General features: G+C 38.8%; 1 protein-coding gene across 2 annotated transcripts in view; it reads right to left on the reverse strand.

Moving 5' to 3' along the window:
* BET1 (Bet1 golgi vesicular membrane trafficking protein) overlaps positions 1-14,003 on the reverse strand; it is a 34,691-nt gene extending 20,688 nt beyond the window's left edge. For both annotated transcript variants that reach the window (XM_032642165.1, XM_032642164.1), the window contains exons 1-2: positions 13,840-14,003; positions 9,180-9,304 (exon numbers count right to left, since the gene is read on the reverse strand). In XM_032642165.1, the coding sequence (XP_032498056.1) occupies positions 9,180-9,304; positions 13,840-13,858 (144 nt within the window). In that variant the 5' untranslated portion in view covers positions 13,859-14,003. The remainder of the gene's footprint in view (positions 1-9,179; positions 9,305-13,839) is intronic.
* Between the last annotated feature and the right edge of the window lie 12,125 nt (positions 14,004-26,128).

Below are 26,128 nucleotides of genomic sequence, written 5' to 3' on the forward strand. Positions count from 1 at the left end.
AGTGAATGCTCTATAAGTGTACTGCATGTTTATTTTAATGCGGAATCAATCACATACACTGGTAAAACCATCTTCTGGTTATCCTTTATTTAATACATATTAAGTCAATACCACTATAAGGAATTATGGTAAGTGCTATGTAGAATATAAAACTAAGTACAATAGAAAACCCTATTTCTGGTAAATTTCTTTTACATACAGATAATTCCAATGCAGATCATTATGCAATAAGCGCTACAGAAATGGTACAAATGGTCTTATGTTCATAAGGAAAAGGTTACTTTTATGTGGTGATCAGGAATGGCCTGGAGGAGAGAAGATGCAATGAGGTGGAGCCTTTCAGAAGGGCAAGACTTCAGCCAATGTCAGGAGAGAGAGGCAGTCTAAGGCAAAGTGATAGCATGCCCAAAGATACAGGAGTGGGAGAGTGACAGCATGCGTAGGACACAAGGAGTACTTGAATTTGTCTGGCAGAAAGCATGTATACATTCTGGAGGTACAGGAGGTAAGGTCTGAAAAGCTGTGGACAATATTTGCAGAACCTATTTGATGGAACTATAGAGTGTGAACTTCATTTCTTACATCATGGGAGGCCACTGAAGACTTCTGGGAGCAAGGATGCAAGTTAAAAAATACTCTAAAAAGATGACTGGTGACAGGGTGTAGCTCAGACCAAAACATGGGAAAAATTAGGAACAGATAGGTTAAAAGACTTTCCCAACAGTTCACCTAAGAAAACCGGGGGATAGTATTAGAAAGAGAAAGGTGGAAATAGGAACAGTAGAAAAAAAAGCACAGGACTTGGTGACTGACGTGAGGTACAAAGACAGAAACATGAAAGACAGATTTGTAGCTTTTGAGACTAGAAGAAGAAAAGTCAGAAGATGAGCTGCTTGGGGGTGGAAGGTGGATTACTTTGAGACATTAGTACAGACAACATACAGTATTTTAGATTTAACTACAAAAAAAAAATTCTGAAGTTAAAAACAAAACAAATATACCATATGTTTTGATTGGCCACATTTTCTAAACTTGTACTTAAATCATGTCTAAATTTTGAGTCATGTTGCTAAAACTTAATTGCTATTTCATTAGCCTTTGGAAAGTAGAATTGTAAAAGCCTGGAGACTGTTATATTTTGAAATGAGTATTGTTTTCAAGGTCATATTAAATCAAAAGTAGTTGATCTATGAACTAAGCAATTTTGTATAATGTGAATAATTTAGAAAATACAACATTTCGAGGAAATTAAGAATTAAATGATTTTTTTTTTAATTCAATATTGATAATTTAGGCTTGTTAGAAGAAAGCTTTTTTCTCCTGGAAATTTCTTTCCCTGGCGTGAATGACAGTTGTAGAAAGTAGTTAGGTGATTTGGGCTATCTAGTTTCATAGGTGCTTTATTATCTCTGAATTGTTAAATTTGGGGAAAAAAAGCTCATATCACCAAACTACACTATTTTGTAACTGAATTCCTTAGTATGATACCAATAAAAGTGTATATTTTATAAGTATAAAATATACATGTGAGGGGACCTTGAAGATGGCGGAAGAGTAAGACGCGGAGATCGCCTTCCTCCCCACGGATACACCAGAAATACATCCACACGTGGAACAACTCCTACAGAACTCCTACTGAAGGCTGGCAGAAGACCTCAGACCTCCCAAAAGGCAAGAAACTCCCCACGTAACTGGGTAGGGCAAAAGAAAAAACAGAGACAAAAGAATAAGGACGGCACCTGCACCAGTGGGAGGGAGCTGTGAAGGAGGAAAAGTTTCCACACACTAGGAAGCCCCTCCGCGGGCGGAGACGGCGGGAGGCAGAGGGGGGAGTTTCGGGACCGCGGAGTAGTGCACAGCGACGGGTGCGGAGGGCAAAGCGGGGAGATTCCTGCACAGACGATCGGTGCTGACCGGCACTCACCAGCCCGAGAGGCTTGCTGCTCACCCACCGGGGCGGGCGGGGCTGCGAGCTGAGGCTCGGGTTTTGGTTTTGGACCGAGCTCAGGGAGAGGACTGGGGTTGGCGGCTTGAACATAGCCTGAAGGGGTTAGTGCACCACGACTAGCCGGGAGGGAGTTCGGGGAAAAGCCTGCACCGGCCGAAGAGGCAAGAGACTTTTTCTTCCCTCTTTGTTTCCTGGTGCGCGAGGAGAAGGGTTTAAGAGCGCTGCTTAAAGGAGCTCCAGAGACGGGCGCGAGCCGCGGCTGAGGGCGCGAGCCCCCGAGACGGGCGCGAGCCGCGGCTGAAAGCGCAAACCCCAGAGACGGGCGCGAGCCGCGGCTAAAACCGTGGACCCCAGAGACGGGCGGGAGACGCTAAGGCTGCTGCTGCCGCCACCAAGGGGCCTGTGTGCGAGCACAGGTCACTCTCCACACCCCTCTTCCGCGGAGCCTGTGCAGCCCGCAACTGCCAGGTTCCCGGGATCCAGGGACAACTTCCCCGGGACAACGCACGGCGGGCCTCAGGCTGGTGCAACGTCACGCCGGCCTCTGCCGCAACGTGACGCTGCCTCTGCCGCCGCAGGCCCGCCCCGCACGCAGTGCCCCTCCTTCCCCCATCCCCCAACCCCCGGCCTGAGTGAGCCGGAGGCCCCGAATCAGCGGCTCCTTTAACCCCGTCCTGTCTGAGTGAAAAAACAGACGCCCTCCAGCGACCTACACGCAGAGGCAGGGCCAAATCCAAAGCTGAGCTCCTGTGAGCTGTGAGAACAAAGAGAAAGGGAAATCTCTCCCAGCAGCCACAGAAGCAGCGGATTAAAGCTCCACAATCAACTAGATATACCCTGCATCTGTGGAATACCTGAATAGACAAGGAATGATCCCAAATTGAAGAGGTGGAATTTAGGAGCGAGATTTATGATTTTTTCCCCTTTTCCTCTTTTTGTGAATGTGTACATGTATGCTTCTGTGTGAGATCTTGTCTGTATACTCTTGCTTCCACCATTTGCCCTAGGGCTCTATCCGTCCATGACTTTTTTTTAAAAATTCTTTTTCTTAATAATTAAGTTTAATTGTAATAACTTTATTATACTTTACCTTCGTTCTTTCTTTCTTTCCTTCCTTCCTTCCCTCCTTTAGACAACGAATCACCCCAAATTGAGGAGGTGGTCTCAGGGAGCAGGATTTATGATTTTTCCCCCTTTACCTCTTTTTGTGAAGGTGTATGTGTATGCTTCTGTGTAAGATTTTCTCTGTATAGCTTTGCTTCCAACATGTCCTAAGGTTCTATCCGTCCCTTTTTTTTTTTCTTCTAAATATTTTTTAATTCAATAACTATATTATACTTTATTTTTACTGTATCATCTTTCTTTCTGTCTTTTTTTCCTTCTTTCCCTCCTTCCTTCCTTCCTCCCTCCCTCCCTCCCTCCCTCCTTTCTTTCCTTCTTTCTTCCTTCCTTCCTTTCCTCCTTTCCTTCTTTCTTTGCTCATACTTCTACTAATTCTCCCTACTTTTTCTCCCTTTTATTCTGAGCTGTGTGGATGAAAGGCTCTTGGTGCTCCAGCCAGGAGTCAGGGCTCTGCCTCTGAGGTAGGAGAGCCAACTTCAGGACACTGGTCAACAAGAGACCTCCCAGCTCCACATAATATTAAACGGTGGAAATATCCCAGAGACCTCCATCTTAACACCAGCACCCAGCTTCACTCAACGACCAGCAAGCCACAGTGCTGGACAACCTATGCCAAACAACTAGCAAAACAGGAACACAACCCCACCCATTAACAGAGAGGCTGCCTAAAATCATAATAAGGCCACAGACACCCCAAAACACACCACCAGACGTGAACCTGCCCACTAGAGAGACAAGATCCAGCCTCATCCAGCACAACACAGGCACTAGTCCCCTCCACCAGGAAGCCTACACAACCCACTGAAACAACCTTAGCCACTGGAGACAGACATCAAAAACAACGGGAACTACGAACCTGCAGCCTGCAAAAAGGAGACCCCAAACACAGTAAGATAAGCAAAATGAGAAGACAGAAAAACACACAGCAGATGAAGGAGCAAGATAAAAACCCACCAGACCTAACAAATGAAGAGGAAATAGGCAATCTACCTGAAAAAGAATTCAGAATAATGATAGTAAGGATGATCCGAAATCTTGGAAGTAGAATGGACAAAATGCAAGAAACAGTTAACAAGGACCTACAAGAACTAAAGATGAAACAAGCAACGATGAACAATGCAATAACTGAAATTAAAATCACTCTAGATAGGATCAATAGCAGAATAACTGAGGCAGAAGAACGGATAAGTGACCTGGAAGATAAAGTAGTGGAAATAACTACTGCAGAGCAGAATAAAGAAAAAAGAATGAAAAGAACTGAGGACAGTCTCAGAGACCTCTGGGACAACATGAAACGCACCAACATTCGAATTATAGGGGTTCCAGAAGAAGAAGAAAGAAAGAAAGGGACTGAGAAAATATTTGAAGAGATTATAGTTGAAAACTTCCCTAATATGGGAAAGGAAATAGTTAATCAAGTCCAGGAAGCACAGAGGGTCCCATACAGGATAAATACAAGGAGAAACACGCCAAGACACATATTAATCAAACTGTCAAAAATTAAATACAAAGAAAGCATATTAAAAGCAGCAAGGGAAAAACAACAAATAACACACAAGGGAATCCCCATAAGGTTAACAGCTGATCTCTCAGCAGAAACCCTACAAGCCAGAAGGGAGTGGCAGGACATACTGAAAGTGATGAAGGAGAATAGCCTGCAACCAAGACTACTCTACCCAGCAAGGATCTCATTCACATTTGATGGAGAAATTAAAACCTTTACAGACAAGCAAAAGCTGAGAGAGTTCAGCACCACCAAACCAGCTTTACAACAAATGCTAAAGGAACTTCTCTAGACACGAAACACAAGAGAAGGAAATGACCTATAGTAGCGAACCCAAAACAATATAGAAAATGGAAATAGGAACATACATATCGATAATTACCTTAAATGTAAATGGACTAAATGCTCCCACCAAAAGACACAGATTGGCTGAATGGATACAAAAACAAGACCCTTATATATGCTGTCTACAAGAGACCCACTTCAGAACTAGAGACACATACAGACTGAAAGTAAGGGGATGGAAAAAGATATTCCATGCAAATGGAAACCAAAAGAAAGCTGGAGTAGCAATTCTCATATCAGACAAAATAGACTTTAAAATAAGGACTATTAAAAGGGACAAAGAAGGACACTACATAATGATCAAGGGATCGATCCAAGAAGAAGATATAACAATTGTAAATATTTATGCACCCAACATAGGAGCACCTCAATACATAAGGCAAATACTAACAACCATAAAAGGGGAGATCAACAGTAACACATTCATAGTAGGGGACTTTAACACCCCACTTTCACCCATGGACAGATCATCCAAAATGAAAATAAATAAGGAAACACAAGCTTTAAATGATACATTAAACAAGATGGACTTAATTGATATTTATAGGACACTCCATCCAAAAACAACAGAATACACATTTTTCTCAAGTGCTCATGGAACATTCTCCAGGATAGATCATATCTTGGGTCACAAATCAAGCCTTGGTAAATTTAAGAAAACTGAAATTGTTTCAAGTATCTTTTCCGACCACAACGCCATGAGACTAGATATCAATTACAGGAAAATATCTGTAAAAAATACAAACACATGGAGGCTAAACAATACACTACTTAATAATGAAGTGATCACTGAAGAAATCAAAGAGGAAATAAAAAAATACCTAGAAACAAATGACAATGGAGACACAACGACCCAAAACCTATGGGATGCAGCAAAAGCAGTTCTAAGGGGGAAGTTTATAGCAATACAAGCCCACCTTAAGAAGCAGGAAACATCTCGAATAATCAACCTAACCTTGCACCTCAAGCAATTAGAGAAAGAAGAACAAAAAAACCCCAAAGCTAGCAGAAGGAAAGAAATCATAAAAATCAGATCAGAAATAAATGAAAAAGAAATGAAGGAAACAATAGCAAAGATCAATAAAACTAAAAGCTGGTTCTTTGAGAAGATAAACAAAATAGATAAACGACTAGCCAGACTCATCAAGAAAAAAAGGGAGAAGACTCAAATCAATAGAATTAGAAATGAAAAAGGAGAAGTAACAACTGACACTGCAGAAATAAAAAAAATCATGAGAGATTACTACAAGCAACTCTATGCCAATAAAATGGACAATCTGGAAGAAATGGACAAATTCTTAGAAATGCACAACCTGCCAAGGAAGAATCAGGAAGAAATAGAAAATATGAACAGACCAATCACAAGCACTGAAATTGAAACTGTGATTAAAAACCTTCCAACAAACAAAAGCCCAGGACCAGATGGCTTCACAGGTGAATTCTATCAAACGTTTAGAGAAGAGCTAACACCTATCCTTCTCAAACTCTTCCAAAATATAGCAGAGGGAGGAACACTCCCAAATTCCTTCTACGAAGCCACCATCACCTTGATACCAAAACCAGACAAGGATGTCACAAAGAAAGAAAACTACAGGCCAATATCACTGATGAACATAGATGCAAAAATCCTCAACAAAATACTAGCAAACAGAATCCAACAGCACATTAAAAGGATCATACACCATGATCAAGTGGGGTTTATTCCAGGAATGCAAGGATTCTTCAATATACGCAAATCTATCAATGTGATAAACCATATTAACAAATTGAAGGAGAAAAACCATATGATCATCTCAATAGATGCAGAGAAAGCTTTCGACAAAATTCAACACCCACTTATGATAAAAACCCTCCAGAAAGTAGGCATAGAGGGAACTTTCCTAAACATAATAAAAGCCATATATGACAAGCCCACAGCAAACATCATCCTCAATGGTGAAAAACTGAAAGCATTTCCACTAAGATCAGGAACAAGACAAGGTTGCCCACTCTCACCACTCTTATTCAACATAGTTTTGGAAGTTTTAGCCACAGCAATCAGAGAAGAAAAGGAAATAAAAGGAATCCAAATCGGAAAAAAAGAAGTAAAGCTGTCACTGTTTGCAGATGACATGATACTATACATAGAGAATCCTAAAGATGCTACCAGAAAACTACTAGAGCTAATCAATGAATTTGGTAAAGTAGCAGGATACAAAATTAATGCACAGAAATCTCTGGCATTCCTATATACTAATGATGAAAAATCTGAAAGTGAAATCAAGAAAACACTCCCATTTACCATTGCAACAAAAAGAATAAAATATCTAGGAATAAACCTACCTAAGGAGACGAAAGACCTGTATGCAGAAAATTATAAGACACTGATGAAAGAAATTAAAGATGATACAAATAGATGGAGAGATATACCATGTTCTTGGATGGGAAGAATCAACATTGTGAAAATGACTCTACTACCCAAAGCAATCTACAGATTCAATGCAATCCCTATCAAACTACCACTGGCATTTTTCACAGAACTAGAACAAAAAATTTCGCAATTTGTATGGAAACACAAAAGACCCCGAATAGCCAAAGCAATCTTGAGAACGAAAAATGGAGCTGGAGGAATCAGGCTCCCTGACTTCAGACTATACTACAAAGCAACAGTAATCAAGACAGTATGGTACTGGCACAAAAACAGAAAGATAGATCAGTGGAACAGGATAGAAAGCCCAGAGATAAACCCACGCACATATGGACACCTTATCTTTGATAAAGGAGGCAGGAATGTACAGTGGAGAAAGGACAGCCTCTTCAATAAATGGTGCTGGGAAAACTGGACAGGTACATGTAAAAGTATGAGATTAGATCACTCCCTAACACCATACACAAAAATAAGCTCAAAATGGATTAAAGACCTAAATGTAAGGCCAGAAACTATCAAACTCTTAGAAGAAAACATAGGAAGAACACTCTATGACATAAATCACAGCAAGATCCTTTCTGACCCACCTCCTAGAGTAATGGAAATAAAAACAAAAATAAACAAATGGGACCTAATGAAACTTCAAAGCTTTTGCACAGCAAAGGAAACCATAACCAAGACCAAAAGACAACCCTCAGAATGGGAGAAAACATTTGCAAATGAAGCAACTGACAAAGGATTAATCTCCAAAATTTACAAGCAGCTCATGCAGCTCAATAACAAAAAAACAAACAACCCCATCCAAAAATGGGCAGAAGACCTAAATAGACATTTCTCCAAAGAAGATAAACAGAATGCCAACAAACACATGAAAGAATGCTCAACATCATTAATCATTAGAGAAATGCAAATCAAAACTACAATGAGATATCATCTCACACCCGTCAGAATGGCCATCATCAAAAAATCTAGAAACAATAAATGCTGGAGAGGGTGTGGAGAAAAGGGGACACTCTTGCACTGCTGGTGGGAATGTGAATTGGTTCAGCCACTGTGGAGAACAGTATGGAGGTTCCTTAAAAAACTACAAATAGAATTACCATATGACCCAGCAATCCCACTACTTGGCATATACCCTGAGAAAACCAAAATTCAAAAAGAGTCATGTACCAAAATGTTCATTGCAGCTCTATTTACAATAGCCAGGACATGGAAACAACCTAAGCGCCCATCATCGGATGAAGAAGATGTGGCACATATACACAATGGAATATTACTCAGCCTTAAAAAGAAATGAAATTGAGCTATTTGTAATGAGATGGATAGACCTAGAGTCTGTCATACAGAGTGAAGTAAGTCAGAAAGAAAAAGACAAATACCGTATGCTAACACATATATATGGAATTTAAGGGAAATAAATGTCATGAAGAACCTAGGGGTAAGATAGGAATAAAGACGCAGACCTACTGGAGAACGGACTTAAGGATATGGGGAGGGGGAAGGGTGAGTTTTGACAGGGCGAGAGAGAGTCATGGACATATACACACTAACAAACGTAGTAAGGTAGATAGCTGGGGGGAAGCAGCCGCAAGGCACAGGGATATTAGCTCGGTGCTTTGTGACAGCCTGGAAGGGTGGGATGGGGAGAGTGGGAGGGAGGGAGACGCAAGAGGGAAGACATATGGGAACATATGTATATGTATAGCTGATTCACTTTGTTATAAAGCAGAAACTAACACACCATTGTAAAGCAATTATACCCCAATAAAGATGTTTAAAAAAAAATAAATAAAATATACATGTATATATAAATACACAAATTAAAAAGTATATAATATGTGCTTTATACTTACAGATTTTATAGCAGTTACTTTGTTTCTCAGACTTTCCGTGAGTCTCTCATTTTCTTCTTCACAGGCACTATACCCACTATTAGGATAGCCATAGTTCCCATAGTTGCCAGGAGGTACTCCTTCACCTGCAAGGATTAGAGTCACAAGCAGAGTTGCAGCAAAAACTTTTGAAACCTTGACAAGAAAGAACTGAAAAAGACCCCTGGAGGGCGTTGCAGACCATGTATGTCTATTATTCACACTCCAAATGAACTTTAAAAATTAATAACCAAATAGAGATTAGAACAATTCTAATACCCTCTCTTAAGCAAAGAATACTGAATTCAGTTCAAAACACATTTGTTGACTGCATATTGATTGCCCACAAGACACTGAAATAGGCACTGATATATAAAGAGATTCTGGACACATTTCCTGCTCCCTAGAACTACACAGTTTAAAAAAAAATCTAAAAGTATCATAACATCAACTACCTATGGAAGAAGCTTGGCTATGAAGAGAAAGGCAGAAAGAGGATAATACAGCAGGATGAAGTTCATGGCAGAGGGAGGGTCCTTTACTAGCATCTCTTTCTTTTAAATAGAAAAGAGCTGGAATAACTTGGAGAATATTAGCTGAGATTTAAGAGAGGGACTCATTCATTCTTCAACAAATACTTGAGAAACTCCATGTATCAGATTCATTGTTCTTTCTAGGTGCCACTTTTTGGAGCTCATCTGACTAGGGAATAGCGTTGGGATACAGGACTATAGTCCCAGCCACTGCCTAATATAGTACTTGATATTCATCAGGCCATCAAACAGGTAGAGTGAGCCTTGAACAGTGAATACATATACTAACATGTTGGAGGATTGAGAGAGGAAAGCATAGCTGACAGTGTTATCTAACCGCATTTTTTTTTAAACTATTGACAATTTTCTCAGTAAAAAAGAGAAAAGCCTGTCTTTGAAGAATGGTGATCATTTGGGGGAATAAACAGTAAAGAGAATAATGGAGGAAAGTGACTAGGGTTATACAGGATTACTACAGGGATAAAGCAATCCTGGCTGAGGCAATATATTGTAGTGTGATTTTTCTCCAGAAGAACTCATCAGCCTAAGTTAGCCCATGAAACGCTGGATGGTTGGACTGATCAAGAGTTGGAGGTTTACAGTGTTGGGGCTGCTGAAGAACAGAGCCCCAAGAGGATGAGATTCCTTGCAAAAAGACTGGGTGAATATATGGATTATGGGGATTCAACTGGACAAGGACTGAAGTAGTGTTAACAGAAGCCTGAGAATATGGAGGAAAGGGATGATACAGAAACTAAAGGTCTCCATAAACTCAAAGAGTGGATGGAGTGGCAGTGACAGTAACATATGGAAGGGCCGGAAGTAGCAGGCAGCACTGGTTGTTGAAGAAAGGTCAAAGCGTGAACAGAAAGCTCTTTCAAGGCACAGCACAAAGCTCACTTTCTCTAAAAAGCAAAACTCTCTCCTTTGAATTCTTACAGCTCTGACTATATGTAACACTAATATCACACTCTAGACTGCACTCCAAGGGCAGAAAGTAAATTTGTTCTGCTCGTGGCTATAGATCCCCCCCACAAATATACACACACCCAGTAAGGCACACCCAGTAAATACTTGTAAATTAACTAATTAATGAACAGAATCTGAATTCACTGTTATTCAACTTTGAATGTGCCTGCCTTTGTCAGCAGTGGGGTCACAGGCTTCTTTGAGGACAGAGGCAGTGAGGCAGTGTCTCAACCTTCTTCTATATCCCCTGTACCTAATAAGTACTTTACATGCAGCAGACACACAATCTCCACCACCACAAAAACCACAACAAAATGCTAAATGAGTATGTTCCTGAGGAGAAGGAGTCGCTTTCCCCAAATTTTCCCTCAACTGCTGACACACTATCCACAAAGCTAAGTGTGCCATTATAAAATTTAAGGACTCAGGTGACTAGACATAATATTTTCCTCCACTCAGTGATTAAAATAATTATTTAAACAATGCATTCTCACCCTATTCATCAATGATACTCTGTACAAACTCTAATAAGGACCAAAATCCTTACAGAAAAGAAAAATGTCTTCATATTTTATGTGACTAAGGTCCTAGATATATAACGTTTGTCCAATAAGTCATTACTGACTGGATGAATTTAACCACTTGACAACCAAGGAATTCATTTCTAAATTAATGGCTATTTGTCTCACTTCCTTTATTGTTATTTTTCCCTATCTTAATTTTATTTTTAGAGTTCTTCAATACTGTCGCATTTATTAAAAGTGAAATTCTCAGAAGTATTTCAAGGCACATTTCTTTTTTTTTTTTTTTTTTCTTTGCGGTACGCGGGCCTCTCTGTTGTGGCCTCTCCCGTCGCGGAGCACAGGCTCCGGACGCGCAGGCTCAGCGGCCATGGCTCACGGGCCCAGCCGCTCCGCGGCACGTGGGATCCTCCCGGACCAGGGCACGAAACCGTGTCCCCTGCATCGGCAGGCGGACTCTCAACCACTGCGCCACCAGGGAAGCCCTCAAGGCACATTTCTTCTATTAAAGAGTTAATCTTCCCTCACACCATCATTCACTACCAATATTAATAAATAAATAAATAAAATAAAATGTTAGGAGTTGTTATTCTTTGTGTGACTTAACTGCTATAAAAAGTTGTTGGAAAGCTAATGGGTGCCAAAGATGATCCTCAGACTTTGTCCATTAGACAAATGCTACTTTTGGATAGTTTCTGTCAATAACTGAACCAAATCACCGAGAGGGACATGTGAAGTGTGGAAGCTTCTCCACATGAATATCTACTGATTCACGATCCCAGGTTTAAAGTTCCAGGTCAATACAGACTGATCCTTTAAAAAAAAAAAAAAAAAAAAAGCTCCTGTCACATCATACCAATGTAAATTACAGCAATTGATACATCACCTTTCCTCCTCTCAACTACAGGGGAGCTTAAAAACAAACAAACAAAAAACCACTCTATTCTAGAGATTGTAATTTCATTAGTCTGGGCTGGGGTCCGGGTATCAAAGCCCTAAAAGCTCTCCAGGTGATTCTAATGTACAGTCAGGGCTCAGAACCATCATTTCTCTAGTCCCTTTCCTGCAATTTATCATGGCACACTGCTGCACAAAAACATTCAAAGGGGCCAAAAGACCTACCAATGAGATCCAAATTCCTTGGCCTAGCACTCAAAGGTCTACACAATGTGGTTGGTTCTGGTTCTATGTCTCCTACTTCAACCAAATAGGCTTAATCATAATCCTTTAAAACACATCATTCATAATTCTAGATTCCAGCCCTACAACTATTTCTGGGGGGAAAGGGTCATCCTTCCAACTGGAAATTACCTCTCCTACACTTCATTATTTAAGCTTTAGTTCAAGTTCCTATGTCTCCACAGAGTACCAAGTGCTCTATCTGTGAAATCCCCGAGACATTCACTACCTGTAGAACTTATTTGGTATTTGGTTGTATAGCTACCGCCTTGTACTATAATTTATCTTTGTACATATTTCTACTCCTCAACTAGATTGGAAGCTTTGGGGAACACAAGCAGAGCTACAAACGACTGTATACCTACAGCTTACTCAAGTACACAATAAATGTTTGCTGTCATTAGTAATGATAAAAAGGAAAAACATTTAGGCATATAAAACTAACCTTGTTCAAAATGAGTTATATTTTTTCTCTACAATTTATTTGGCCAACTTTCCTTCTATGATCCAAGTATTCACAAAAACTACATTTTTCAAAAGCTGTTTCTCATACTACAATTTACTAATGAATGTACATGCCTAGAGTTACTGGCAACTTTCACTAACTTTAAATACCTGACAGTTGAAAACTTTTTTTTTCTTTTTCCATCTTATAAGAACTAAAAAAGGTAACATTATCTTTTTTCAATATTTCATATATTTTCTCAGGTATATTGTACACTGATTTGGCAGGTTTTTTCTTTTTCCCAATTATCACTTAATAGTTTCAGAACCAGAAAATGCTCTGTGTTATAATAGCCCATTATAAGTCCTTGTGCCTAATTTGTTCCTGTTGCTTGGTGAACCTGCTTCCTAAGCTAAAAGGTCAAGAACAAATGCTAAGTCACCAAGAATTACTACATTCTACCGTCTTACCAGTGGAACAAGGCTCAGATAAGAACTGTTCTGGGTAAAACGGCCTTTAACAGTAATGATACGTACGTTTACCTTTGTAACTCACTGTAACCAGGCTAATATGATTATTATTAGTGTGCTCTGCATGCAACACTCACTCTTCAAACTTTGCTTCTGAAGAAACTAACATCGGGTCCAATAAAAAGAAACCGAAGACAGCAATTTCCATAATCACGCTCCGACCGTCAATAACACTAAAGACTCATCACTGAGTTGGCACCTGTACATACCTCACCTCCAGTCCTCCACTACTCTCTGTAAACCTACCATCCATACCTGGGACTGAACTAAACTTAAGGCACGCCCCAGGATCTCGGACAAATGGTGTGTTTCCACTTGGTATCGCCTCCAAAGACCCCTCCATACACCCTGCTCTCTGGTTCAGATTCCAGAGACATGAAACAGATCCGATTTCCTTCCGCGTCCCCGCGCCCAGCACGGCCAGTTCTAGGGCCCCCGAACTTAGAATCTCAGCCCTCTTCTTACCCAGGCCTGCACGCCTCATCCTGCCAGAGGAGCGGGGGAAAAGGCGGGCGGAGGGGTGGGAAGAGGCCAGGGGTCACCCGGACTGCGTCCTCAGTACCGGGGCCCGGCGAAACACCAACTTCTTCCCCTAAAGCGCCACGACATCAGGGTAGTCTAAACGTGGCGCTGGCTGATGGCGTCACCCAAGGCGCTTCTCGGCGCCCTGCGAGGCGGCCGCATGACCGAACTACATTCTGGGAAATGTAGTTCGCCGCCGAGGCCGGGAATATGGTAGGGGCGTGGGGGTGAACCAGGCTGGAGGAGCGGGCGGGGCTTCCGGAAAAGGGACGCGCGCTTACCCGGTTGTGACTGCGGGCCTGGGACTATGGATCTCAGCTGCGGCCTGGCTCTTTCTCTCAGCTGTCGGCCCCCGAGTTTAACGCTATACATCTGTTCCTCCCAGACCATGAGAGGATGGTTGACTTCTCTTTCCAGGTGCCGCCTTTCACTTCCTCTCACCTCGAGTTAGTTCAGGTAAAGTCAAAGAAAACTTTATCCAAGTTTCTGATCTCACACATAAGTAATCTGAGACCCATAGACGGGAAGGAAGAGTATAGCCCATCGGTGCCGGGTCACCAGTGGTGTAGGGAAAACCAGGCCCCTTGCACTAGGGCTGCTGCTCGGATTAAAACAGTCGATAAAATTAACAGGGTCTCCTCAGAAGCACTGAAGACTTCGTTCCCTGTTTCCGAGTTTGTTGCATTTCTGGAAAGAACCGCGGCCATTAGCTGTTAAGGGCTCGAGGGACCCCTCAACTTCCTCCCACTTAGACCTTTTTAACTTACACAAAGGATACTGAAATACAGTTTACACAGGGTAATGTGCCAACTTAAACGGGGTGCTGGCTGGGGTGGAGTGGTACTGGAATCGGGATTAGTCCTAGAATTTCATTTTATCTCACAGGATTATCGTGAGGATTAAATGAGATAACTTTTTATAAAAAGAAGTCTGATACATATTAGATGCTCAAAAACCACTGGATGCTTGCTGTTTTGTCGTCGCTGCTGTATGACAGTGGGATAATCTCCATACTATAGACTTCTGAGAATGCAATGTCTGATCATTTAGTGTTCCCTCATAGTGTCTCAGTATGAACATTGACTATAGTAGTGTCAGAGTAAGTTTCTGCTCTAAGGTCGTTTTTGTAAAATACACACACCCAAAAAAACAATTTTTAATAAAAGTTATTAATCTGGGAAATAAGCTTAATCCAATAGCGTTTTGAGAGGAAAACAGTATTCATAAAAATAAACAATCATTCTCTAAAAACATGAGAATTAAATGAAGATTTTATCAGAAATAATTATTGCAAATAAACACTGACGTTTCAATAAGAGAGATGATGGCATTTTATCTTACAATCTGTGACAGTTCTTTTGTAAGAAGTACACGTGTTCTATAAGCAAAACATGTCAGAAAAATCATCTTGCTTAAAGAAGGCTTTCTCATATTAATGTAATTTTTTAAATCTAATGTTGAGTTTACCAAAACATCATTTAAATTACATATGTACTTATCCTTTTATAAACTACTTCCCCTACATAGTAGGGAGATATAATAATAAAATATAAAAGGGATAAAAAATAAAGTAATAAAGGGTACCAAGAATATAACTCAAGACAGGCAAAGTTGGTTTGTATTGAGCTTGTGACCCAAAAATCCAAATAGTTGCTTATCGCTTCTGTTGCCAGTCTCAAGTTAGGATAATCCCATCTGAGAAGATTTTGCATGCAAAAAATGAAGTGGAAAAGATGCATTTAATACACAGAAAAATAGTTCTTCAGTGGGACCACAGTTGACATAGAGACTAGAGGGAGTTCTCTTCACTTTTATCATTTTCTATTTTTCTTTTCCTTTTTAATAAAATCCCTAATCTTCTTACTGAATGAAGACCAATAAAATTCTTAGAGATGAAGAGTATTTAGAACTTTTTTTCAATTCTCATAGGATAATTTCATAGAAAACATCTAATCTTTGGGGTCTCTAGGAAATGAATGACGAAAAATGACAATTAGTCTTTACTACTATTTCTTGTAGTAATTACAGAAACAAGAATATGAGCAGGAAATGTCTGAATCGTGGTGCAAAATTTGAAACTTTTCTTTTTCAAAACTGGCTAAATCAGCATTAACAAAATTTCCAATCATGAAACAAATTCAGTGTATCAAGCATAATATTTGAAGGACATTTTATGTCCTTCTAAGTAAAGAAAAATAAAATTTTAAATTATTGGCATGAATTTTACCCTTTAGATTGTTCAGTTTTAAATGCAAGCATGAGAGCATTTAACTCATATGTGAAATCACCAAAATCACACAGTTCGAATTTCATAGCTCATACGTGAGCATGTATAATATTTTGTAGAAACACTGCACAAAACTAACTCAACTGTTTTTATTCCAATCTTGATGTGTGCCAGGTCTTGATAGTCTACCAAAACTTGGTCTTCATCTTATTGGTGAGTTAGGAGGGACTGAAAAGTAAAGTAATTACGGTTGCCCTATCTTTTCCTTTCCTTCGATGTCATCATTTTAAATATAACTGCCTAATACAAGGAAGTAAGATGAGTAAGGAAGAATATAAGTTTCCTTGGATGTTTTCTTCTTTGTGCAGAAGAACTTCTGGTTCATGTGGTCTTTCAGGGCTGTCAGTGCCCACACTTATTCAGTCACAGACTTAAAACACTTACTTTGTACTCACTTTCAGTTTTGCAGAACTTCCATGCATTATGTGTCCACTGGAATTCTGTGCTTGTGGAACATCACAAGTGTTACATGTGAATGGGGTGGCAATGAACAATAAACATGCATATTGCCATCTCCTCTGCTCATATGCATGCTCCATGGTTCCATTAGTTCAAAACAGTGAGTGCAGAGCATTAAACCAGGCAGGATGTTCTTCTAGCCAAGAGACCTATGCAACAGCAAAGATTGCAAACTGGTGAACTTGGCCCTGGGCTGCAGAGAGAAATCTTCCAAGGTAATGGGGACATAGTTGGTAGAGAAAAAGGAAGAAAGTGAGTGAATACAGAGGATATATATATCGACAGGGAGAGACTGATCAAGGTGAAATAACTGCGAGGTGAGATTCTCAGGGAAACAAGAAAATAGAGCATGCAGGTGCTGCCCCAAGCAGAAGGAAAGAAGAAGGAAGGGAAGAGGTTGTTAGTTGCACCGTTTTCCCAAACCACCCACCAAGCTGGTCTCAGTAAGTGGTTAATGAACCATAGATGAGTGAAATTCTTGTGACTTGGCATGTATAAGCAGTAGAAAAATTTTTCTCAAGGCAGGCATGATCCCAGAAAACCTGAATGATAGGGTGTGATTGCAGGGATAAGGCTTTTTCTTGTGTTTAACTCCAAGACGTTTCACTCTTCCAGAAATTCGGATGTATTACTTAGACCTCATTCTGGGAAATGACTCCTTCCTTAATGTCAGTGAATCAGTAGCTTTGATTTTTTTTTTTTCTGAATATCTGGACCCATAGCAGAGCTAAATTTCAAACTGCACTTTGCATAGGCTGCCCTTTTAATATTCCAATTTTAGAGAGATTTTTGACATTTATAAAACATTGTTTTAGGTTAAAGATGATACGTTTAATTTCCATTGCTTAGAAAATATTGGTGTTGTATGTTTTAAAAGGCTCTGCATTATGACTCAATGTTAGAAACCAGAATATCTAACTTACAAACTGTTTTAAAAGGTATTTTTAAATGAACAGTAAAGTTAACAATGAGTAAAGTTGGCATGATGTTATAGTTCTTGCAGGGCTTTTTGTTTTTTTGCATTTTGGGACAAATAGGAAGACAGAATTTCAAGGTGGACATCGTGGATTACAATTGCACAAAGTAGAGCCTGGCTTCTTTGTGGAGAGTCCAGATGCAGCTGATTTTGTCCCTCTGGGGCTACGTGGTATCTTCTCGCAGCACCTCTCACCTACTTTACTCTTCTCTTTGAACACTGGATTCCTATAACTGTTCCAGAATGAAAGTCTCGGCCCCATGTCTCTTTGACCTTCCAGTTTGATCCGTGTAGCAAACCGTTTCCCAGTACGAGTTTTCTGGAAGAGAATTCCGATTGGTCAAACATGGGTAAGGGGTCCATCCCTGGTTGATCCAAGCAGCTGATGTTGAGTGATAGGGATTCCAGAACTTTGGGCAGAGCAGAGTCTCTAAGTGGACTCAGGGGTAGGGGAAAAGGTTATTTCTTAGTACATTAAAGCATGTATGTGGTTTGAGTCCTTGCATAAAAGCTCTTGACCTCTGCTCTGAGCCATAAACAGATTTCATGCAATAGCTTAGGGCTCTGTGCTCACTCCCATCACTGAGGCCTTTATCACTATCATAAACCAGCCGTGAAAGTTATGGTTAGTTGGTTAGGGCAATGATTTGTATTCCTAACCCAGGTGTGTTTGGCCACGTGCCTTTACTCTTGTTTATTTTATTTTATTGAATTATCTTCTTTGGGGTTAGAAAACCATTTTCTCTTGGGAGGCAAGGATAAAGACCTGATCTTGCTTGAAGCAGGTCTTTATGGGAGATGCTAGGAATTTGATTTCTTCTCTTGCCCAAGTATTTCCCCCCTGTTAAAAATTCTCTATAAATAGGGCCTCAAGGTCAAAAACATAATTTGAGCAATAACTGTTATCAAGGAGTTATGTGGAAATAAGAACTCTTACAGAGAAAATTAGAAAAATTGATTTCATAGGAGCAGGGGAGAGAGAATTTGCCTTCACAGCCTCAGCACTCAAACTGTAGTAGAGGGTTGATACAGCACTTCTGGGCACTTAGCATGCATGCCTATTCTAGGCCAGGGTGAATTTTTATAGCTCAATTAGAAAGCTTTGAAAAGATTTTAAAAAGTGTTTTTAAATGATAACGTGTTACATAAATATTCATGGTTATGCAGTCCTCTGAAATCTGGACCACTTAGAACTTTTTTCCATTAAATAATGACTTTCTTTTTTTTTTTGCATACAGGTGCCATTCATTAGAGGGACAGTGACCAATGACATCCATTATGCATGGCCATGAATATTTATCTAGTGCCTTATCCCTGTACCAGAGAGAATAGGAAAAGAGTTATGAAGAGGCTTTTCTTCCACACCAGATGACCAGTGTCCTTCCTCAGCTCAACTGAAAAAATTAAGTGGACTGGTCTTCAGGTGAGGCTTCATACCCCACTAATATTCTGCTGGGTGAGGGTTAACTTAACTGATGAAAGAAAGTACGTGACAGATTCTAATGCTAGTGGAATAATAGAGTAGTTTGCCAGGGTCTATTGATACAACTCTTTATCTAGAAGGCCGTAAGACAAGCTTAGTTCACGATTTTGCTTAGTATCTGTGTGACTTAAAAGTTACTCACAGGCAGCCCTCTGAAGAATTGTCAGTCTCTATACCAGCAGTGTCCTTTCCCCTCTACTCCAAAACCAGCCGAACTTACGCAGATGACACCACAATTGTAACTCAGTGAATAGATGTGAGAGAATTGGGACAGACAGTGAGTAGCCAGCCATGTGTCATTTACCCGCAGACGTTACTGATATCCTACTCTGTCACTCTAGGCCTGGCCCCTTTATTTCCAGTAACTTATTTCTACCATTCTTTTGAGCATTTCTGTTTGGATATCCTGCCATTATCTCAAACTCAGTCATTATCTTCCCCAAAGCAGTTTGCCTGTCTGATTTTCTACCCTTGTTAATGATATGATTAAGCCTCAAAACCTCTGAGTCACTATGACCTTTCCCCACTTTGCCAACACCATCAACCCAATGGCCAAGTCCTCTTGAAGTGTCTTTTTGATTTGCTCCTTTCTTTCCATTTCAAAACTAATGATATTATTAAAAGTTTCAAACACACCAAATCTTGCTGGGGCTTCTTAATTTCCTCGCTTTCAGGTCCACTCCCCTCAAACACACCAGATTAAAATTTCCAGAACTCTAATCTTGCCTTATCACTATTTAATTAAATTTATTTATTTATTTTCTGGTCGCACCACGCAGCTTGTGGGATCTTAGTTCCCCAACCAGGGATTGAACTTGGGCCCCCTGCAGTGGAAGCACGGAGTCATAACCACTGGACCACCTGGGGATTCCCATCTTACCACTATCTAATGGCATTTGATGAATTCTGCAGGATTTATTGTGGGGGGGTGGCGGTGAAGAGTTATATTTTCGTTTCCCTGAAGTCATCTGGAGACGCCCCGAAGATGGTGTTTGTGTATGATCTTCAGTAGTCACAGTTTTGAGGAAAAATTTAGTGGACATCTGAATCTTTCTTGTACTCTAAATTATTAGTGTTTTGTCATTCACATTTATATCTATACTTTAACTATAATTAGTTTCGTGTATGGTATGAGATAGTAATCAAGTTGCATTTTTTTTCCTGTATGGATACCCAATTTTTCCATTATCATTATTATTAAAAATACTGTTCTTTTCCCATCTCCCCCAGTTCTTTCTCATGAACCAAGTACTTCTACATCTGTTGCCTTTTTATAAGCTCTCTGTTTATTCCATTGGTCTATTCTTTTATCCTTGCTTCAGCAACTCACTCTCTTAAATAGCTTTATAATGACTTAGTAAAACAAGTCCTCCTACAATGCTCTTCTTTGTCGAGAATGTCTTATCTAAGACCCTTTTGTGTTTCCATGTAAGTTTTAGAAAAAGCTTGTCAAGTTTTACTTTTAAAAAAATCCTATTGCTGTTTTGACTGGGCTTGCACTGCAGTAGGGGAACAATGATGTCTTTACAACATGGAGTTTTCCAATTCTTAAGCACAATGTATTTCTCTAATTCTATTGGGTTTCCTCAATTTCTCACAATAATGTTCTATAGTTTTCTGTGTAGAGGTCTTGTATCCCTATGTATTGATATTTTTGATGTTATTATGAATAGTATATTTCTTAAGGATTTCTTCTAACTGTTGCTAGTATATAAAAATGAAATAAAAGTAAATTCTGATAGATTATCCACTGATTCAAGCAAGTTGTCTATAAAAAGTGGATAATTTTATTTCTTCATTTACAATCCCTAATCCTTTTTCTTTTTCTATTTTTTTCTTTATTGCACTGGTTAGGATCTCCAGCACAGTGTTGAATTTATGTCTAAAGTCAAGGTGATAACTTTCAGTATTATAACATTACATATAAATGTTTTCATAGATACTTTTTATAAATACTTTGTCAGATTCAAGAAGTTTATGTTCCTAGTTTGCCGAGACGTTTTTTTTAAGAATCATTAATGGTTATAGGATTTTATCATATTCTTTTTCTGAATCTTTTGAGATGATCAGCTTTTAAATTCTTCTTTTAATGTGGTGAATTAAATTAATTTTAAAATGTTAAACCAACTTTGCATTCCCAGAATGAACTCAATTTGATCATGATATAGTATTCTTTTTTCATATAAGATTTACTTCAATTTGACAATATTTGTTAAAAATTTATATATCTTTATTCATGAGAGAAACTTGCCTGTAATTTTCCTTTCTTGTAATGGCTTGTCAGGTTTTAGAGTCAAGGTTATGCTAGCTTAATTCCTTACATAATTGGAAGAATTCATTGGTGAAGTCATTGGGATCTGATGATTTTTCACCTATTTTCTTGAAAATACTCTTTAGGGGTTACTAATGTATGGGTTCAATACCTGAATCACCTGTGGGTCTGTTTATATTGTCTTTTTTCTCTTTGTTTTTAGTCATAGGTCTTGTTTCTTAGCATCTCTATTAACTCTTAATTGAATTGTAGAAAATATGTAATGTCACTTGATAAAATTTTAAATGTGTTTTACTGGGAAAAAAGCACACAAATTCAGCATTTTCCATCTCATTATATGGTATGATGCATTTTCTGGTTTGTTCAATGCTTTTAAAGAACAAAATGAATTCTGCTTTGACAAATGGGGCCTAAAGCATCAAAGATTTAGGTAAACAGATGAGAGTCTCAGTAAAAATTATAATGGAATGAGTTAGTATAAAGATAGAGCATATCTATATATTATACATTTGAAAAGTAAAAGACCCATAAAATTGAAATCTGTACAGGTAAAATAAAACTGTTCCCAAACTGATGCACCACAAGTTTGTGAACTGGTTCTGTTACAAAAAGAATGGAGTGAAATTAGCAAGCTTTGCTTAAACTTTTAAAATCTAAATATAATAGAAATCCAGACCTTAAAAATGTATTTATTTTCTCTACCTTATGGTGAGTCTAACAGTTCTTTTAGGGACTAATTATGAAATGTTTCAAATAAATACAAAATAAAAAAACCTCTTTCATGAATATCCTTAAGGCAAAAGCATAGAGCAAAAGTAGTTATTTTTTTTCCTACATGCCCCACAGGATTTAATTCACTTTTATAGAACATAGTTTTTATGTTTATCTAAACGCCCAGCTATTTTAAGCTGTATTTGACATGCATGGATACTCTTAATTTCTGTGTGTGTCAGAGAAGGGGGCAGGATTCTATTTCAGACCAGAAGATTTGTATTGATGCCACTAATGAACTTAAATTTTAAATTGGACCCTTACTTTTTGCACACACACTCACACAATTTAATTTTAATATGCTGTCCACAAGCTGAAATACAATAGGATGGCAATACCATGATAGAAAGGGTGTATGCTCTTTTTGCTGCACCCTCCATTTCCAGAATCTCACATTATATTTCTTAAAAACCCATTTTGCTCAAGAAATAAAGTTTATTTACCAAGATATAATTAGAAACTAATTTTTTTTCAAAAACACCTTCTACAAGCAGACTTATTCTCTTCTTATTTGTTGGAAGTAGGAAAAGTTTTAGTTTCTATGGCTTTTTCCCTCTAGATTTTTTTCTAAAAAATTTAAATGGAAGGTGTTTGTAGAACGTAACAAAAATAAGTTTTTCAAAACTAAAAATGTGATTTAAAAACAAGGAAGTTAGCACATTTAGTGTTAAGGACAGAGAGCAAGTATGGAGCATGGAAAATTGAGAAGTAGAATGTATTTTTGCCCCAGTTCTATAGCAACATTAAAATAAAGGAATGGGACTATATTTTCATATCAAATACCTAAACCAATTGCTTGTTTTACAATTTGTTTTTAAATGGCAATAATAAATTCTTGGTTTGTAAAAATTCTAGTTTATAACCGGAGCCAAGTCAAACGTGAACCACCAACTATTCCAGAATTGTAGGATCTCCATGGCCCACAGGAGATAAAAAGGAAGAAAGAAAACCTTTTTTCTAACAATCCACAGAGGCTGCTTAACTCATGGCAGGACAAGCAAATCATGTCCTCTGAATGAATGAATGAATGAATAAATAAATAAATAAATAAATAAATAAATAAATAAATAAATAAAAGTAACCTTACATCTCCAAAGCAGTTAGCCAGCATTTTTCAGTGAAACCAAAAGATAAGGGAGGAGAAGGGAAAGTAGTGAATCATTCCGGGTTCCCTGTAACCAGTTTATCACTCTGGTCATAAACAGGTGCAGAGAGCTATCAAGTGGAATTACCAGATATTATTTTTTTAGGAGATTTAATTTCATTCTGGTAGGCAGTAATATCTGGTTAAGCTATTTTATTTTTGATCTGCCCTTACTTTTGGAGCACAGCTCCTTCAGGCTCTCATTCCTCCTGGGCCTGACCCATTCCTCCCTGGTAAACTCAAAATTCAGTCTTCCTGGAACCATCCAATCACTGCATCCTTTGCTTAAAGGTTTAGCCTTTTGGAAGCTGCTTTCCGCATGGTTTCTCAAAGCCTCTCACAAGACTTGCACTGGTTCGGGGTCAGCAAATGCATTGAGGGTAGGTTATGTATAGAAGGGCAGGCTTCCTTTTCTGCAGTCCCCTCTTTTTCTGGGATCTCGATCCTTCAAGTCCTGGTTGTCTCGGAGGCTCTGGACTTCATTTCTATGTCCCCAGCTCAACGAGAAGAGTGTTGCGAGCTCTGGGTTACCACATTCTGCTCAGTCTCCATGCTCCTATGCAATGAATCAGAAAGCAATTGGCAAAGAAAAAGAATGTTTGATTTAATTTCATAAAACTTAAAAACTTCTGCTTGTCAAAACGGTCCAAGTTGTATCAGAAATTGTATCTGTTTCCTAAATTTTGTTCATCCTTCCTAGAGTATACAGTTGTAGATGGGAAGTAACAGCCCAGCCAGGGACTAAATTTCCCCATCCCATTTGCCACTAAGTGTAGCCAGTGAAATATAAGTGAAACTAATGCGTGCTAACTTATGGGCCAAGATTTACAAAAGGCCAGTGTACCTCCTCCATATTCTCTCCCCACCTCAGCTGGATGTAGATGATGATAAGGCAGGAGCTGACAGTAAAGTCACAAGATCAAAGCACCTGGATCCCAAAACCACTTCATTGAATGAGCCATTATAAATGTAGGGGCCTAGTTGTTAAATAATTTAGTCTCCACTAGCTAATACATAAGGTTAAAATTATAAACTGAAAATACATATTGTCAAAATGTATAAATTATTATAATCTGAAATGAGTTTTAAAATTCAATTAATAAAAGAGAAATATGTCAATCAATATGAGAATAAAGGCAATTCTCAAAAGAAGGTATTACCTTCTGAATACTACCCATCGGTCCAAGGCTGATTGATGAGAGAAATATGCTGTTGATGTTGAAATATGATGTTGATTAAGTTATTTTATACTTTGAAGCAGAAATAACACCCTGACACTTTTCCCAAGGAGAAAATGAGTGTAAAAGGATGTAGCCACCATAATGTTCATTTTATCATTATTAAAAAATGCCAACAGAAAATAACATCAGTGAGACTAACCATATATAAATTGTGCTAGTATCATAAAATCATGTTCGTAACATACTTTGAGTATTCTTTCTATGAAGAATTATTCATATGTAAATATATACATTTAACTTGTGTGTGTGTGTATGTGCACGTGTGAATGTGTGTGGAGATAGAAAGAGGGACAGAAGAATCTGGAGAGATGTTTACCAACATGTGAACAGTGGTTATCAGTTGTGATGGTGCTCCTGCTTTCATGCTTATACCTTTTGAACCTACATCAACACATCATTATCACCCAAAGTCTGTAACATACATTAGAGTTCACTCTTGGTGGTGTACATTCTGTGGGTTTGGACAAATGTTTAATGTTATGTATCTACCACTGTACCATCACAGTTTTACTGCCCTAAAAATTTTATGCTTTTTAAAGTCGGAGAATCCTTTGATTAAAGCCACGATCTCCTTCCCTCAAAACAATGGACAGGGAAAATAGACCTATGTGGATAACTTTGCAGGTAATGTCAGGAGTTTCAGGCTGCCTAAGAGCCCCTGCTCTAGCACAGAGAACTGCATTTAGACTCAGAACAGTAGTCCCTTCTAGGGTCTTCCCAAGGGCAAAATAGACTAATTATCTTATGTACCAATGATCTTCCTGGGTGTCTCTCAGAACATTTTAGATACCAGAAAGGAAATATTTCTACATTGCAATTTCCGTGTAACATTTGCTCATAATGATAAATTATCCTTTAAAAATTATTATCGTATCAAATAGATAAAAACTAGTTTGCCTGGGTAAGAAAGATAACATGGAAACTTTTCTTTCTCCTAATTTCTTCACCTATCACGTAGCTCTCAAGAACAGTGACCTTTCTTCTATTGATATTTCTGGCAGAAATCTTGGAAAACTGAGTCTAACTTTAAGCATTCCCAGCAATAGATAAACCATTATTACAAAGTGAAATAGTCACTTTGAAATTGAGAGTTGGATATGTCTGCTCATTACATGGATAAAAGTTTTGGGGTATGTTTGCTTTAATAAGATTTCAGCATATTCTGGTGGCTTATTTTTTGTTTCCATTCATCTCCTCTGCAAAAATTTTAATTTTAATTAATTTGTTTGCAAATTTATGTCTTCTGGAGACCCTGTCTCTTAAACACCATCCTCCTCTTTCACCATATTCTCCTTCACTTTCTTACTCAGGTCACAGTGTAGTTCGCTCACCTTTTTAAATGTCACGCTCCTGTCATTCCCTGGGTCTCCACCCACATATGTTGGTTTTAGAGCAACATGTGTTTCAAATGTTCTTTCTCTTCTTTTAACTCTGCTAAATTCATGTCACCTGTAGTAAGCGGAATGTTAGTCATTAAAAATGGCAGTATCCTGACCTCCAGAACCTGTGTGTACATGCTAATGTGTAATTAAGTTGCAGATAGAATTACAGTTGCTAATCAGCCGACCTTAATGAGCCTGGATTATCCAGGTGGGCCCA

Source organism: Phocoena sinus, chromosome 9 (genome assembly GCF_008692025.1).
Source record: "Phocoena sinus isolate mPhoSin1 chromosome 9, mPhoSin1.pri, whole genome shotgun sequence".
Lineage (NCBI taxonomy): Eukaryota > Metazoa > Chordata > Mammalia > Artiodactyla > Phocoenidae > Phocoena > Phocoena sinus.